The sequence below is a fragment of the Carassius gibelio genome, chromosome B13, assembly GCF_023724105.1.
Source record: "Carassius gibelio isolate Cgi1373 ecotype wild population from Czech Republic chromosome B13, carGib1.2-hapl.c, whole genome shotgun sequence".
Classification (NCBI taxonomy): Eukaryota; Metazoa; Chordata; class Actinopteri; order Cypriniformes; family Cyprinidae; genus Carassius; species Carassius gibelio.
The window spans coordinates 12,430,422-12,448,906 of record NC_068408.1 but is presented as its reverse complement, the minus strand read 5'-3'; the positions used below and the strand labels follow the sequence as shown (position 1 = coordinate 12,448,906).

The 18,485-nt window shown below is 35.8% G+C and overlaps 2 protein-coding genes across 3 annotated transcripts; both read right to left on the bottom strand.

The window, feature by feature from the left end:
- Nucleotides 1–563: 563 nt before the first annotated feature.
- On the bottom strand, nucleotides 564–13,770 carry LOC127970077 (metal transporter CNNM2). 2 transcript variants are annotated; one of them, XM_052572310.1, is made up of 8 exons: nucleotides 12,104–13,770; nucleotides 7,573–7,716; nucleotides 6,689–6,826; nucleotides 6,407–6,576; nucleotides 6,104–6,197; nucleotides 5,659–5,721; nucleotides 4,385–4,563; nucleotides 564–3,302 (listed from the first exon to the last, which is right to left on the bottom strand). In XM_052572310.1, exons 1-8 carry the CDS (start codon nucleotides 13,554–13,556, stop codon nucleotides 3,105–3,107), a joined length of 2,439 nt encoding a protein of 812 aa, XP_052428270.1. In that variant the 5' UTR covers nucleotides 13,557–13,770; the 3' UTR covers nucleotides 564–3,104. The 2 variants fall into 2 exon arrangements, with proteins under 2 accessions (XP_052428270.1, XP_052428271.1); XM_052572311.1 differs by lacking the exon at nucleotides 5,659–5,721.
- Nucleotides 13,771–15,959: 2,189 nt separating this feature from the next.
- Nucleotides 15,960–18,027, bottom strand: LOC127970387 (BLOC-1-related complex subunit 7). Its single transcript, XM_052572956.1, has 5 exons — nucleotides 17,862–18,027; nucleotides 17,534–17,596; nucleotides 17,015–17,058; nucleotides 16,635–16,655; nucleotides 15,960–16,515 (listed from the first exon to the last, which is right to left on the bottom strand). Exons 1-5 carry the CDS (start codon nucleotides 17,991–17,993, stop codon nucleotides 16,413–16,415), a joined length of 363 nt encoding a protein of 120 aa, XP_052428916.1. The 5' UTR covers nucleotides 17,994–18,027; the 3' UTR covers nucleotides 15,960–16,412.
- Nucleotides 18,028–18,485: the final 458 nt, after the last annotated feature.

Here is an 18,485-nt window from a genome sequence, read left to right as displayed (position 1 = left end):
TCAAATCTTGAAAATGGGGTTTTCAAAACAAAAAAGGGCTGTAAAATCAGTTAAATCCAATGTTGGTTATGATCTGGACCAAATCGTCACTGTGTTGTTCAAATACTTTTAGTAAGATTGGGATACTTTTGATGCAAAAAAAAAAAAAAAATTATACTGATCTCAGCAAAATGATTGATTTCAGGAATAAAAATGTAATTAAAACTTTAAAACTGATTTAAATATATAATATTTGTAGCTTGTAATGTATACACACAAAGACACATTATAGTGTATATAAACATTAGGCAGGTAGAAATTAGGCTATCTCTCAAGCCTTTCAGTAGTTTACCAAAACGTAAAAAAAAAGATCTTGGAATGAAATAATCCCCCAAACAGCTGTCAATATCAAGCAGAAATATATTTCAAGATCATGGGTTTGATTGCCAGAAAACTGAACATGCACGAACTGATTAAATTCTTCTGATAAAAGCATCTGCCAAATCCATACACAGGTGCATATTTTGTTAAATGTGAGCCAAAATCATCACAATTAAAAGAACCAAAGACTTAAACTACTCCAGTCTGTGTGCACTGAATTTATTTAATACACAAGTTTCACAATTTGAGTTGAATTACTGAAATTAACTTTTCCACGACATTCTAATTTATTAAGATGCACCTGTATGTAACCTAAAGGACCTCAAATTCTGTACATGCATTCCTCAACATTAAAGTTTTCAACGCTTTGCAGGCATTTTCATTACATTACGTGAAAAAAAAGAAAGTCACATAAAAATAAAAAAAAATAATTGGGTTAACCAGGATTTCAAATAATACAAAAATGTAAATGGGTCAAATTGACCCCTACATTTCCCAACATAAAGAGTTGATCATTCATTCAAAACGGTTTAGGCCAATTAAAATCTATTACTTTTCTCTTTTAAAAAATCATAGGCAATATATTCAAGAGTAAAAAAATACAATATTATTTTTGAATCAATTTTCTGGTTAAAACCAGTGTTTCATCTGTCACCATCTGATCAGTCTTATTAGAAATATTCAATAAATAAATAAATATGCAGGCAAACAAAGTTGTCAAACAGTTTTATTAAAGCAATTTCCATCTGCATTATATATATATATATGAATATTTAAATCTGATATAGCATTGTCTGTTTTATAGTATGTAAGCATATAATAGTACTCTCTGATTTATGACTGTACAGTATCTCTTTACACATTCAAGACTGAAAATAGCAGCAGTGTATGACCGACTCAAACCGCATGTTAGAGCACCACATTTCTGAAGACGTTTCCTCTTATCTAAGGCAGGCGATCCAACGTAAAAACACTGATCTGATCCGTAGGACATCACCAAATACTTTAAGTGAAATAAACACTGTGTGGAAAAAATGGAATAAGCGGTCGATGTAACAGAAGAACAGGAATGCTGACCGAAGCATTTGTTAGTGTTCAACAATCACTATTTCCCATCTCAAGCACCTTAACAGTAGTTGTGTTAGTCTAACAGACTTACTCTACCTCTCAGTCTCATTAAATTAAATTCTTACTAGTTCACTTTTGGATATTTTGTCCTATCTGCGAGCACATTAGTTGGTCACGATTGTCCCTGCATAGCTGTTACACTATTGCACTGAGAGGTTGCTACATAAACACTCGAGACGTGAATATCCTGATATCCGGCGGCTTTACGCATCTGACAGAAGCGTCTGAGGAGGTTCTGATAAAAAATAAAATAAAATAAAAAAACGGTCAGCGGTGAAAACCATCAGCCAGAGATTCATTCCCCTTTATATCAAGAGCGTTAATATAATCCTAAACCAAATAAATACATTAATGCCTAAGTATTTTCCTTTTTCGCCTGTTTTAAATTCAGTGAATCATCAAGTACCTCTTTTACAATCCCGTGACATTGAGTTTTACATGAATAGATTTTCTAAAAATAATAATAATAATAATAATAATAATAATAATAATAATACAAATAAGATAAAAGAGCAATAGCAGAATCTGAAGATGAGATATAAGCTAGAGTGTAAGTTCCTGAAATAGTGTCTTTGAGGTCCTAAACGCAGCTAGCAACTATCTTAAGAAAGGTAGTTGTGACATACAAAACGTTTCTTTTAAAAATGAAGAGTTAGGTGGTTACAGTAAAAGCACTGAAAATCAAAAACGTATCGTTAGTTAAGAGTGGTCCGACGTACGTAAAAATGGAACCAATCATGAGACGTATACTCTATTCACCTTAAAATAGGTGACGCTGTACCTCAGCACAATCAGGGCTGACGTAAAAAAAAATCTCTCTCTCTGTATATATATATATATGAATGAAAAAGGCCCTCATATGTAAACACATTTGATTTCTTTGTACTGCAAACACCTGCGCGTGACGTGGATTAACCTGGGCAGAAGAAATCGCTAAAATCGTTGTCGGTGTTATTTGGCACAGTCCAGATACGCCCTTTCTTTCGCCTGCTTATGCGTGTAATGTCTGAGGCTGCTGTTTTTTTTTTTTGTAACAAATTATGCCAAATGTCTTTGGTCGTGGGCTGAGATGTATTCTGGCTTTTCTCAAAGGGCTTGGGGATATTGATCTCCATGTTTACAAGCCTCCCGAATGCTGAGATCTCATCTGCTCAGTCTTCCTGGGTCGAATGGAAGATTTTGGAGAGCTCCACGTGGCCCGGGCCCTTGAAGGCCTCCTTTGTTGACAGTAACCGCACGCTGTCTAAAGGCACCGGCATTTCTTTGTCCTTCTGGTATCGTGTCTGGTCGGGGTGTGGTGCGTGTCGTCACCTGGCTCCTTCTAAGTGAAAGTGTGTATTTCAAGAGTGTCTGTCCTCGATCGAATGAGCGAGTGAGAATGATGTGGTGGTCCCTAACTGATTCGCTGCACACAAAAGATGTTAAGGTCATTAGTGCATGCATAGTGAGATATGCGGCCCTTCACATTGTAGTTTTGTGAATGTTCCCCTTTGAAATCGACCGTGATGAGAGGAAGTGAAGCTGCCCACAGGAAGGCCTCTCGTTCAGTACGTGGCAAGGGAGAGGCTAACGGGAGCCGTTTGCGCTCTTTTGCCATCTCTCTTCGCTGAGGGCGGTTAAATTGCCCCGTCGTTGTGACCGGTGTAGTTGGGTTTGTATGAGTTGGTGGTCAAAAGAGTTGCTGACTCGTCCAGCGGTCCATCCTGATGCTCTGTGAAGGTCAGCTCGATCTTGGTGAACTCACTGTCTGTGGACTGAGGCGTCTTGTCCATGCGAGACGCCATCAGGGCGTTCTGATATTGCTGGCGGGTCACCTGACAGAGAGAGAAGGAGAATTTACGAGACATAGTTATGTATTTTGGGCTTTTTGTAATGTGGTACTGCTAATATCTGTGATTAATCACATGCGGTTGTATTTTTATATCATTTAAAGATGCTTTGAATAGAAGCCTCATGGAAATTCACATTGATGTTTTCAGATTTAGATTTTTTAAAGCCAAGTGTATTTCAAAAGCGCTGAACAATATAGCCACTAATTCATGACTGCAAGTTATTTCTTTAGACTTTTTTGTATTTTCTAATGGGTTGTGTAAGTTAACGTGTTAAGAAAAAAATAGAGAGAATAATATATATTTTTTTATATTCATATAATTTTGGGGATTCTATTGACATATCTGATTTTTAACAGTAAGAAATAAAAGCTAAATCTGTTCCTAGGTACTTGTGACATTTGTTCAGAAATATTCCATTTGCTAATACCAAGTAAATAATTTCCAGAAAACATTTTAATAATTTTCTTAACTCTAGTACAAGTTTTCCCGAACCAAACCCTTCTCATGTGTAATATTTACTTGAAGTACATATAATATATATTACAAAACGACATGTTCACAGGTTCTCTGATGTCAGTTAATTGTCACAAGATCTGCAAGTCCACTAATACAATATTTCCTTTTTTTAAGTGTTTTATTTTGATCGTTTTTATTTTAAAAGGTACTTATTTATTTTTAAGATTTAATTGGTTATTAGCTTTTCATCACCTTACAAACCCAAACTCTCTGTTCTAGTGCAAAGACAATATAAAAGGACAGTTATTTATTTTGCAAATGTATATTACACTGTAAAATATTATGTTTAATGTTATCCCGCAGTATGTGAGATTAATTCAGATAAATATAGCCGTCTTTAAATTTCAGGAAGTAGGATCATCATATTTGGGCATCAAAAGGTTTCAAATCCTCTACACTAAACGATAACATGCAAACTGCATGTTGCCCTCAATTAAAACAGAGCTTCTGATTAATGTGAAAATATAATATGATTTTCAATTTTAACACGACTGTCAGCAATTCCATGAGTTCAGAAGTGCAATATAAATCCTCAGCAGCGTTCAGACCTTGATGTAGAGCAGGTCAGAGGCGGCTCTCACGGAGAAGTCTGGCATGTAGACCTGCAGGAAGGAGTTGAGCTGGTTGTTGCTGCTGCCCAGTGTGGGGGTGACCGCCTCCATCCGGTCACTCCTGTTCAGGGAGTCCGAGTGGTTGAGTCCGAACGCTCGTGGAGGTGACTTATTTTCTGTATAGCAAATAAAGGGTCACATGCAGGTCAGTGGTCAACTGCTGGTGTTGCTGTGATGTAAACAAACGAAACCAAAGATTCTTGTCTGATGTTCCATACATTTTTCCATTCATTTTGGATGCCCTGTCTCTTCTCATGAACCTTGCTGCTGAATTCTTTTGTGTGTTTAGTCACAAAAGTTAAGCTTAATTTATTTACAATCCAAATTGGGATGTAGCAGCCATTTAATATGACTAGAAATCCAGTCAGGATTTGCTTACGTAGCCAACTAATGAACATTAATAAGGAAAAACAACCTTTAACAAACAACTTCTAACATTCTTTTGGCACTAACTTTTGTTTTGCTGATAAAACAATGGATATAATCCATTCCCTTTTTACACATTTACAAACCTCGCCAGAAAGTGACATAATTAAGATAAAAACATCTGCTTAATAACTCACACGCTAACAGTTTTTAATCAAAATAAGATTAGGTTCTCCACTTCTTAAAGAAACCGTTCAAAGGGTGTCTGTGGGGAAGCAGTCCAACAGTCATTAGACTGGAATGTATATAATCCCAGGGTCAGATATCTAACCTTGTGGATTTTTTTTGAATTTAGAAAAATATACACAACCAATTTGCTTCATATGAGCATTTTTTAACCAAAAAACAAATGGTATGTACAGTAGCATTAAAAACGTTTAGGTCGGTAAGATTATTGTTTTTGAAAGAAGTCACCAAGGCTGCATGTATCAGATAAAAAAAAGAAAATAAACAGTAATATTGTGAAATATTATTATAATTTATTCTTGTGACAACTCATTTTCAGCAGCAATTACTCCAGTGTTCGGTTTTACATGATCCTTTAGAAATTATTATAATATGCTGATTTGGTGCTCAAGAAACATTTCTTATTATTATAAATTTTGAAAACAGTTAATAAATTGATCGGATCAATGCTTATAGGCTCCCATGACCATTATCAGACCACTGACAGTTAGTTTGTAACAGGGAAAACTCTTGAAGCACTTTTCCAGTCTTCCAATTCTAATGTGAAAGAGAGGATTCAGTGAAAGGAATGAAAAGCGATGGAGAAACGAGTGCGGTACCTGGAGATCCTGCCAGCGATTCTGCCCTGCTCACCACAAAGGTTCGAGACAAGGAGAGAGGAACTGGAGAGCAAGAGGAAGGGTGGGAAAAATTAAGGGAAAACAAGGGAAAGACCAAAGGGAAATCATGGGGAAGAAAATATGATTGACACCGAATTCCATCAAGAATCAAAAGTGTAATCATTTGCATAGCGTGCATTTACATAATGTGATTGATTAAAAAAGAGTCAGAAGCATGTGTAATAAATAACATCATGCATGATTTGGTAAAAAAAAAAAAAAAAGAAGAAATCAACCATATGAAAGAGTGTAAAAACTTCAGAGATGAGGTGCTTTCTTTCATGACCAAATATTGTACATTTCATAAAATCAACAGTTATTTTCATAAAAAATCCTGACATTTAGGAGTGTGTGTGCAAGTAGTGAGAAAATCCATCGTTCAGACCTGGTGAAGAGGTTAAAGCCAGCACTCCATAATAAGAGAAGGCACCAGCTTCAAACTTCATCCCCTCCTTTCCAGCTTCAACCTCCACCTTCCCCTGTGAGCCAACAGTTACAAGTATTTGAGAGAAAACTAGGAAAGTGTTGGAATTAAATTTGTTCAAAATAAGGACCAAACCCTCTGCAACAGCTTTTGCGATCACATGCTGTCTAGGTAGGCAACTCTCTAGGTTTTGGAAAAGAGCTTGGAGATTTTCAATCGTGTGAACCTCACAATCCTTTGTGACTTTTCAATCAGAATTCATACCTGCAAGATGAGGATGAAGTAGTCCACAGGCTTGTTGCGGTGAAAGAGGTAGTGCTCTGACATTTTCTTGTTCTTGTCATCATATTTGAGCTCCTGGATGACGTTAGGATGTTTCAGCAAGCGCAGGAGGATTTTCTCTGACATTTGAGCTGTACTGAATGACTCCACCTCTGGTAGAGAGAATAAAAAAAAAAACATGGGGTTAAGAATGCTTTAAAAGTTTGTGATTGCGTTCATAATAAAAAACAGAGACACATGTAGTTACATGCTGGACATCAGTACCAGTTTCCAGGAAACGCAGCGCGGCCAGAAGAAGCTGTGGTGATATTTTCACGCTCAATTCATTATCTGTGGGTTTGAAAGCGGAGAAGTCCTGTTTCCTCTCTCTGTGTGCTATCCTCTTTTTCGTCTTGTTGTCAGCTTTCATTTGGGAAAAACAAGATGACATGGTTAGATGGTTTTACTTACATTGCATTAAAGAAAGAAAATCTTTCTTTGAAATCAAGGTTAAAATCCAGGTTCTCGGATTAGGTAGTCTTTCTATTAATTTTGATTAATATGTTTTTTTTACATTTTGTAATTCTATTTTTAAGAAAAGTTTCAATTTAATGCATCTAAATAATACATTATGTGGCTTCACAATCAACTGAAACACCTTGAATGCATGCAAGGGTATACATCTTAAAAAATAATAATAATTAAAAAAATAAATAAAATGTACAAAAATAAATCAATGTAAAGTATTTTTAATAAAATTATAATGTAATAGATATTAGGTGAAACTATTTTCTGATATTTTTAAAGGTCTTGACATCTTTATGACCCCCTTAATAAAATAAATAAAAATAAATTGAGTGTAATATATTATATATATATATATATATATATATATATATATATATATATATATATATATATATATATATATATATATATATATATATATATATATATATATATATATATATATATATATATATATATATATATATATATATAAAGAATTAAATTTAAAACTTGCTTATCTTAGAAGAAGTGCATTCAAGTCACTGTATGTATTAAATATTTTGGAAAAATATAAGAACATATAGGTTGAACAGAATAGAATAAACTCATATGGTTGGATAATAGCATGTGCCAGACATGTAAATGCAAATGATACTCACTGTAAAGGTCAGTCTCATCAAGAATCTCAGATTTGATGATTTCCTCAATGACGTCTTCCAGCGTGACAATGCCCAGAACCTCATAGAATGGGTCTCCCTCTCCTTCGTTATTCACTCTTTGGACAATGGCCAGATGGGATTTACCTGCCACGGCAAAAACCAAATACAGTTACACGAGAAGTTTATGAGGTATCAAGATCATTTTGGACATGGTGGTCCCCCTGTACCCTAAACAACCATGAATGCACTCAACCCCACAGAATTACAGTTCTGCTGGTTTATGATAAAAATATGTCACACTTGCTTACTAAGAACCCCGAGAGAGTTATTATTTGAAAGTTGTGACTGTTCAAACATAAGGTTCTTAGAAACAGTCAGACAATGATCCATCACGTTTTCTTAGCAAATCTCTCATGGTTCCACATCTGTTTTCCCAGGACCTCTTTGATAAGCTGCTTAAAAAATTCCTGCCCAGCACTGTCAACCAAAACGCTAAAGAAAATTATTTTCCTGTTTCTCAGCTAGTGATCATTTAAAAGGAATTTTCCGGAGCCAGAGCTAATATTAGATCTGAAATGAAGTTTCCATTCCACTTGGGCAATGCTCTCACCGGCGTGGAAGTGTAGCAATCCATTATGTAGTGTGTCCGTATAAAACTTTTCCAGAAATACCAGTATACAGTAGCAAAAAAGAAGCGGTTTCTTTAAAAAAAACTACTGGGCGGCAGAGAGACCCCAGTTAATGACTGACCAATCTTTCTTTCCCCTCTGCTTGGTCAAAGGGACGTGCAGGCCTATTTCATGCCTGCTGGATTCAGTAAGCACCCATACCGGCATGAGGAAATAGAAGTTTGTTTTCATTTAAAACCAGCATGACTTAAAATCATAAGATTATTATGTAAATAAAAAACTCCCTCTATCTCACTGTCCAGGCCGCCCACATTTCTCACCCCTGATCTATCTGATCTTAAGAGATTTAGACAGTCACACCTCAACACATGAACCAAATAAAACACAATAAATGATTCAATAAATGGTCCTATATACAAACAATCTAGAGAAGTAGAGCCCCATTGTTTTGAGTTCCCAAGAATTGAACAAACAGTGTCACAGAGGTTTTAACAGCAATTAATAAAAAGTCTGAGACTGTTTAATTTTGACCACTTTGAGAAGATATTTTGAAGTGTAAGTGTTTTTTCACATGTCGAGATCTGATGCACTTGTGTTCAGAATTAATGCATTTTTTAAAATCAAAAATAAACATATGATCTATATCCAGAGCGTACAATTCTCCCACACTTCCAAAGGCATAAAAATAAGACCTCTGGCATGTAAGAATGAGACACTTCCTTTCTATGCTCAAGACACGGCTGTCGAGCATAAAGCATTCTTTTAAGGGAAATTAAAACTCAAGATGGACTGATGCAATGCTTTCTAGAAAGTCCCTATATTAAACATTTGAGATCAAGTGAACGGAACACATGGTTTCTAGACAACACACAAAAGACACATTTTGTACATTCCCACCTTATTTATGGAATGAGGTTTTTCCTTCGATATTTTCCATAATGGAACATCCCTAAAAATAGTCGATGAGACTGTGGGTGGCACGTCTGTGATGCTTTACTGGAACATCTTACAAATGTTGCAGGCACTTATCAAGGCTGACGGGCCTTTTTATATAGCACTTTTTAAAAAAGTAAAATGACTTTAGGTTCCCAAGGAAAAGACTAAATATTTCACCCCGGAAATGGAAATGTCAGTGCAGTAAATTCACCCCCAGTTCTTTTCCCCTGTGGCAGGCCTATAACTAACAGCATCATAAACTGTACAATAGTGCATGCACAGTTAATTCTAACACAAAATATAATTAACATTAGCTTATATTCAATTACAAATTATATCTCACTTACATTATAGTCACATGTCAAGATATTAGAGCTTCCCAAAATACTGAACACTTCAGTGCTCATAAACGTCTTTACTTAAATTAGAATGTTAAAAAATGTATAACTTTATCTATAGCTAGAAAACGTTAATAGGTAATAGTAAATAATTACTTTTTGAAAGTAACTTACCCAACACTGATAACAACCTATATTATTAACATTAATATATGTGCTAATATAATAGGATATTTGTAGTTGAATATTTTTGAAAGAAAAACTGAATAGAAACTAAATTAAATTAAATATTGATTAATAACTTAAAAATCTATTTTTTTTTGGGGGGGGGGGGGGGGGTTCTTTGATGAAAAGAAAGTTCAATTGAACAGAATTTATTTGAAATAGCGGACTTCACAGTCACTTTTGATCAGTTTAATACATCCTTGCTGAATAACAGTAGTAATTTCTTAAAAAAGAAATCTTAGTAACCTCTAACTTTTGAGCAGCAGTGTATATTATTCATAATGTAATATACTTTATAAAATAACTTTTGTGAAATAATGTATACAAATGTATAAATATAGTTATAATTTAGATCCGGACCTTTCCCTCTTTTATCCCGTGTCAGTTTACTGCTCAGCTTTTAACTAACAATAATGCATAATTCTTAAAAGTGTTTTTACTGGAAACAAGTGGCTTCATTTGTTTAAGACACGATTTATGACATTTAAGAGTTTATTTTGTCAACATCAACATCAATTGACCCTGTGAATTCCTGACCCTGCTTACAGGATTAAGCATTACAACTCCACAACATTTTGAATGCAAATACCTCTCATTCCTGTGAAGAGTCGTTTTATAAAACTAGAAAAGCCAAGAGTAAAAAGCCACCATGAAAGCTGCTTACATAAAGAACAACCTGAAATCGAGCAATAAAGATAATAAAATAAACGTAAAAATAATTAGCTATGCACAAAATGTTACAACAGCCAGAAATAAATAACCTGAAAATAAAAGTTAAACAAACAGTACAGATGCATAAAATCCAAGAGGAACCTTGAATAAGGTTATAGATAATAAACAGATATATGTAGACCCATCAGAGACCAGCGGCTTAATGGTCACTTGACCTTTGACACATCAGGTGACAACATGCTTTCGCCGTAACAGCATATCACTACTTTTGTGTTGAGTAAACACAGTTTGAAAGTATGCTGAGTCACAACAAAGACAGGGAGAGAAAGGCTTATGATGGTGATATGGAGTCCTTTACATAGGAGATGTGGGGGCTTCTAAGACAGGCTTTGTTGATGGACTCAAGCTTGACACTATACTACACATACCTCAATTGTTGGCCAAATCTGGTTAAGTCCATTTCCTGTTCAGCCACAATTTGTGGAATGTTGAGCCACAGTCCTACTATGGTCTTCGTCCGCAACTGGATGACAGCGTGTTTGTAAATGACCGTCAAACGCGGAATACTTCAACCCAAACTGGCTTCTACTTTGAAACAACTCACTACTAAACTGATTAAGACGCACTTTAACTTAAACTATATCATTTAACCATTTAAATACATATGTTACAGCTGTATTCTTAAAGAAAGAAATGGCATAACTTAACCCACTCATGTTGTTGTTTGGTATTTCTGTTATAAAATAATCACTGGCTCAGACGTCATGTTCTGATTGCTCAGGGCACCAGAATGATTACTCGAGGCCTGTTGAAGAAATTATTCCATAAACAGCAATGACAAAACACAGCTTTATGGGATGTAATTTTGCAAAATAAAAACTTATGTTATTAGTGGATATTGTCTTTTCCTGAACTCTGCTCCAGAGATCAATGTTATATCTGAGCCAGAGACTGATGGTGAAGTTTAATACAGTTTTCTTGAATTGTCTTCATTGAACCCTCAGAGAGAAGAGACCATCAACAGGTACCATTAAAACATCTTATATTACATCTAATAATATTATTAATAGTAATGGAATATTAATGGAGTCTGTTTTGTATGTTAGAGCTTTACTTAAAATATTTACTGACCCAATGACCCCCAAAGCCACGGGGGAAAATGTTCTCTGCAAGGATTTAAAAAAAAACTTTAATTAGCTAAATATTAACTATACCACAGTATAGCATGCTAAATAGATCATTTGTTTAAACAGAGAATTAGTGAAGCAGTTAGAAATTTGTCATTTATAAATAACATGAAAATTATTTTGAAATGCTTTATTGCTTTATTTAAGCGAAATGTGATAAATGGTAACGCTATGGTTTCCTCATCAGGAGAAAGTGAAGTGCTTGCTAGCGACTGTAACTTTCTAACTTCATGGGGTTACTGAAAGTTTGAAAATGCTGTTGAAACTAACATTTAGACATGATGAAGATATACTTTTATTATAACCATTATATTACTCAAAAAGCAAGAACATTATCTATAATTTTACCCTTTTATACTCACCTCTTATACTCACACCTCTTATCCAATTCAAGGTGAATTATTCAACAACGCAACTGTATATAACTTTGGTTTTTTTTTTAAGTCCAAGCATATACTTTTATTATTATATAGCTGAATTCCTCAACAATGGAAGGTGCAGCTTTAAAAAAAAAAAAAACAATGCACTGTATTATACAACTTACCTTTTTTAAACTCCTCGAGCATGGCATCCAGCTTTGTATCATTGAAGACAAAATGCAGAGGGTGGCTGTAGAACTTGGTGATGGTTTTCAACGGCGTGCAGTCATCTGGATCCACAAAGGCCAAGTCCTTGACAAACAGCAAGTCTACAATATGACATTTCTCGCCCTCATACACAGGTATTCGCGTGTAGCCGCTCTCCATGATCTCAGACATGGTGCTGAAGTCCAGGATGGCATCAGCGGCAATCATGAAGCAGTCCCGCAAAGGCGTCATGACATCCTCCACAGTTTTAGTCCTGAGCTCCAGAGCACCCTGGATGATGTTGAGCTCCTCTTTCACCAGGTCATTATACGGATCTGTCACCCTGAGCATCTCCAGAAGCTTCTCCCTGTTGTACACAGTGCCGATCTCCTGCCCCAGCACGTGGTCCAGGAGTTTACTGACGGGATATGATGCAGGGAAAGTGAGGATCATAAAGAATTTAGTCAGGAGGATAGTGTTTGCACCCACGGCGAGCCCATGCCTGGAGCAGATGGCTTGTGGCACGATTTCCCCAAAGATCACGATCCCAATAGTGGACACCACTATAGCGATCAGCCCTGATCCTGCGATGTCATCGAGCAAGATAGTCAAAGTGGTATTGACCAAGACATTTCCCAGGAGCAAAGAGCACAGAAGGTAGTTTCCTTGGCTTCGGACTGGCTCGATCTTCTTCGCGTAATTCTTCTCCTTCTCAGTCCCGCAGTTCTGGACGATCCGGAGCTCCATGGGATCCAACGCCATCAGTCCCAGATTCAGCCCGCTGAACATGCCGGACAAACACAACATCATGGCAATAAAAATCACCTGCAGCCAGAAAGGCAGCAGGAACTTCTTCTCCTCCACCACGATCACTTTAGTGTCCTGTCCCTCGTGATAGACCCAGGTGCTCTCGGACCACGAGTCCTGCGCGCCAGGTGTGGCGGTGGCGATGCACAGGTAATACACTTTGCTCTTCTCAGTTTTTCGCAGAGGCTTCACCTCGATTTCAATAATACCAGATGTCTTTCTGTTTACCTCCACGTTGGGAAGGATGATGATATCGGAGGATCGGATGCCGCAGGGATGCGAGGCAGGTGCGTCTCCGGGGCTCGTGCTCTCCGCGGGTGCGCTGCCGATGCTGTGTTCCGTAAAGGCGAGTTTGGACCACGTCTCGTTGTTGATGTTTTGCCCATAGACCCTTAACCTGACACGAGAGCGCTCGCTGACGCGCAAAAAGCCTCTGTCCATAAACGACACCTCGTCGGTGTCCTCGAGCCGGAGGCCAATGATGACAGTCTCTTCCGGCGCGTCTTTGCCATCAGCGCTACTGATCAGACAACTGCTGACAATTAAGAACATAACAGTCAATGATCTAGCCCGGTTCAGCGCCGCCATATTAGAAGTGGGCACTGCTGTCCATTGCTCTGCCATGTTGACAATGGGCAGAGTTTAGTCAATGCATGTAGGATGCCACGGTCAGAGGGAATCCGCGTCCGCCTTCATCCTCTCTTTAGCAGTCCTGACATCAAGCAACAAGGCCGGCATTACTCACCGCGTATCGTTGCCTCTCTGCACCACGATGACACACCAGCACGCTCTATGTGAACTGCTGTGAGTACAGATGCCTGATGACGGACGGTCGTTTTGACCAATCCGGTCGCGTATGCAAATTACGACCAATGGCATCCAATGAAATCTCGCGGAATGTCGGAGGGGAGGCGGTGCTAGCCATAGAAAAGTTCATATCTATACATACATATCTATGGCGCTATCGGGCTTAAACGCGGTAGTGGGTGTATCCAAAGACCAATCAAAATGTGCGGGTCTTAAAAGGTGGGAGTGGTCACCGATGACCAACGTTTTTTTCACCATTGAAACTACTGCATTAACGTATTGAAATTTCGGGGTCAGTTCTAAAAACGGAGAATGTATGTTAAAACTGTATGACGAATGTAGTGGGGTGAAAGATACATAAAGAAATGCATAATAAAATTACTACGCACAGATTAAAAAGAGTCGCTTTCTATTTGCTTGTAAGCGCGTGTGCGTCTCTGCCAGATAAACAAACTCGTGCCTTCATTCATGCGTTCGTGACGTCAATTTTCTCAAGACGTGCAAAAAGTCTGTTCTTTCATAGAGCCACTAAATTTAATGGCAAACCAAATAATTTGTGATGCTTCAGAAAATCACAAGAGGAAAATTCGTTTATTAATATAGATTGACTTATGATATAAAAATGTATTATTTTAATTTGTCCTTAATTTGTCACCATTTGGAGAGACTGTAAATTGTACCAGACAAAACGATTTTAATAAACCATTACATTTAGAACTATCTATATAATATACATAAGGAGACATTCTAAATTTGGGCTATTTTATATTTAATAGTATGAGTATTTTAATAATCATAATTCATTCACAAAATAAAAAAAGTCTTCGGCTTAGTCAGAAAAGACTAAACTGACCCCTAAAACTGTAAAAAGGTAAAGCCTTTTCACTCATACACACACACACAGAGGGAGAGAGAGAGAGAGAGAGAGAGAGAGAGAGAGAGAGAGAGAGAGAGAGAGAGAGTTTGGTGTGCATTATTTCCTCTCTTTTTCTAATTCTAATTGGGAAAATTGTTTGTATTTCGGTTAGCTCATATAAGAAGGCAGTAGATCAATATGAATTTATATAAAATAATATATATAGCCATATTATAGTCCTTGCATGATTACATCCAGTCACTAAAACCTATAAACCTGTAAACTTACTCGTCAATTGATTTGCGCTATAAGGAAATGTGTTTTACCTATAGAGGGAGCCAAAACACTGACATCCTTTGACTTCTTTCCTCCTTTTTTAAAATCAATACCACTTGTACATAACTGACATAGTCAAACAGGGCAATATAAAAATGAAACGAGATGATTTTGCAGATCTGAAGAGGAAAAGACCAGTAAAACCATTAGCTCTGTAAATTCTTCTAGTGTGCTTTATTATACATTGTATGCACACAGCGGTGCATATACTGTATCATAAAGCAAACTACAAATGTCTTTTTTGCATAGTTTCATAAATTAAATAATAAGGATACACAAGTTAAAGTGGCATATTCTTTTATGGAGGAAATGTCATTATGTGAGAAAGCACACAATGTTGCTTTGAGCGATTGCTGTGAATGTTCCACATAATTTTTGTATGTATTAATGTTTAAGACATCATCCTTTCGAAAAATCTACTAATAGTAGTGATTACCTCAAGACTTGCTTTTACACAAACTCTTGGCAGATTGCTTGACTTCATTATTATAGACCTTGAGTACTGATAAGTTGAACTGGGGAGGTACAGAACATTCTTTCCAATTCAAGGTCTCCCATGATGCTGTGAATGGGCAGATGTGCATAGTGCAAAGACCTTTTACCAAGAACTTAAAAGTTAATCTTTGTTATGTATTAGCTGTTGATATTGCAAACTAATATTTTTTTTCTCAGAAATACATTTTTCTTTTATTATTCATTATTTTATTGATGATGATAATAATAATAATCATAATAATAATAAGATATGGACATATCAACATTAAAATCCAATGTATTGCAATGCTGAAACTATATGTTGATGGTCATAGTTATATTTTGACTTATGTAACAAAACACAGTCTTTATTCTGCACAAGTCTTGCAGACACAAGTCAAAACTTAGTTGAAGTGAATAGTTATGTACAAGGCCTTGCTCTAGGTCTAGGACATCCATCTGCTTGCCCTTGCAGAGGAGCTGCTGATATTGCATGTGGGATAACCTTTGTCACCTAACCCTGTTTTGAACTTTCAACAAAGGACACGTTCCCATTGCTTTTCCACATACATTTATTAAAGTTGTTCCAAGCCTAAACCTAAAAAAATATTCAAGTTAATTTGGCACAGCAACATCATAAAAAAAAAAAAACATAAATAAATTAACAAGAAAATACAATTTGTACATTTGGTGTACAGTGAATTGGGAAATTTTGACTATGCAGGATCTAAAAGTCTAAAAGCAAATGTTCTTACACTAAAAGATGAGACAAAAACAGTATATTGTTTTGACATTGCACTATCATTTCAAAAAGACAAATATGAATACTGGAAACAATCTCCCACAGTAAAGCCTTCACTTGAAGGTCTTATGCATGTTTTTCACAACCATCCAAAATCAGGTGTTAGAGAATAGGAGGATGTTGGTCTCTGCCTCTTTTTTTTTAACTAGCAATCTGCTATGCAATGAGTCATCTCAAAAAGCAATGTAATCTACTGTTAAAATCACTAGAAAACTAGAGAATGCGATATCCACAGCATGTTATTAGAAGGGCTCTGTAATTTCATCAAGTGTTTGAGCTGGTCCTGCAGGTTTTTGGAGTGTTCTACACTGTGAAAGACATTACAGATGAAGAGTTAACAAATGTTTCGAGAAAAAAAAAATAAAAAAATAAAAAAATAACATGCAACACTTTAAATAATTTGAATGACCTAAATATAACGACTTACTTCTTTTGAATGGCCTCTTGCCTAGATAAAAAAAAAAATAAAGAAAGAAATATATCAGAATTCAGTTTTGTTTTATTTAGTCTAAACTGTGAAATAACACAAATTAAAGTATGGGAAGTACGTAGTGATCAAAAAAGGTTAAAGTCAAGTCAAATCAAGATTATTTATATAGCGCTTTATAAAACACAGCTGAAAACAAATTTATTTGTGAAGGAATTCAAACAAAGGCACAATTTGTATTAATGTACAAAACTGAATTACAAAAAACTTTTTTTTATTTTTTTTTATTTAAGTTTATGAGGTATACGAGCCTTTCCTTTGTACAAGTACAAGATGTTAATGTAGATAAATGCAGTATATATGTATACTTGTCTACTTACTGATACTGCAAGTGGGTTGTTATAATAGACATCTTCCGTAGACTCTGCAAGAACAAAGATACTTAGAGAAGTTACATCTGCTTTATTAAACAGCCAACTGTATCATATTCGAGAAAAAAGGAATTCTAAGGCCTCTAAATTATCAACATGATCAAAGCTACTGAGAAATCAGTTGTACACAATCTACTACATGCCTAACCTTCTGTCCTCTGACTGATAGTTTATGCTTTTTTAGCAAGTAAAATGCCTTTAAGTATAAGCAACTTAATCAGTTTACTTGGTTATCAATAAACTATATTTAAAAATCATATTCAAATCTAAAAAAACATATCAATGCATTGCATTATTTGCACGCCACAGTAAAAACTAGAGCTTTGATCATAAAACTAAAGATTTAAATATCATCAAGAAATATTACTGAGAGACAGAAAGTGACAACTGTTATTTACATGCATTTGATGTAGTCTGTTATACTGTTGTATCTTATAAAGAAAATAATTTTGGCTTTATCTCACTTACATCTTCAGAATGCAGAATTGCATCTTCTTGAATTACCATATTTCTCGCTGCCTGACTGAGTAGCTGTAAAGTAGAAGAGACCACTGTTGTTTTATGAGGCAACTGCATTCATCATCCATCTCAAAACCTAGTGAACACCTGTCTGATCACAGCATGTCTGGACATCATATAATGGCAAATTTTGGGGCATATGAATCCCAGGATATACTAAGTTTTTAGGCTTGCATCCGGTGTGTAAGTTATTACTATGAAGAGGAAACAGATAGCCGGGCAAATATCTCGCCTTATACAACGTATTTTATAACAATATAACGTTTCGTATATTTACTTCTTGGCTCCTGGATCCTTTCAACACTTGACGGGTTAGGGCGATCACATCTCCACTGCAAGAAGTGACTTTATCAGACAATAAACCTTTAACAGATTGACCGAAGCGAGGCTGCGTCTCGGAGGAAGCCATCACTGTTTACTACGGTTCCAGGCGAGGGACAATTTCTAATATGAACGCGAATGACAACGACGAGAGGATGGGGAAGATGTTTAGTAAGGCTACTTAGAAAACTTTATCTAACTTCATCTTTATCTTAGACATTTTATAACTTTAAGTAACTTTAAAACGTAATAAAAATACGTTTAATATCAAACCACTTAAGTTCAGTCAAGGCATGTTAAGTCAGTTTATTATAGCACATTTCTTGTGTGATTGCACAATATTTTATATAGAGTATTTTTATATATTTCCTTCTTAAGTATTTTAATTCATTTTATTTTTCTTATTTAGAATTTAAAATCTGCTTTTATTAATGTGATTATAAACACTTTTAATCACCATTGTGATTTGTATGAAATGTACAATTGTACAAATGTATTTGTATTTGAAATGTATAAGTTGAAAATACATTTTAAATTTCAGGAAAATATCCAAAAGATTATATATATATATCAAATAAAA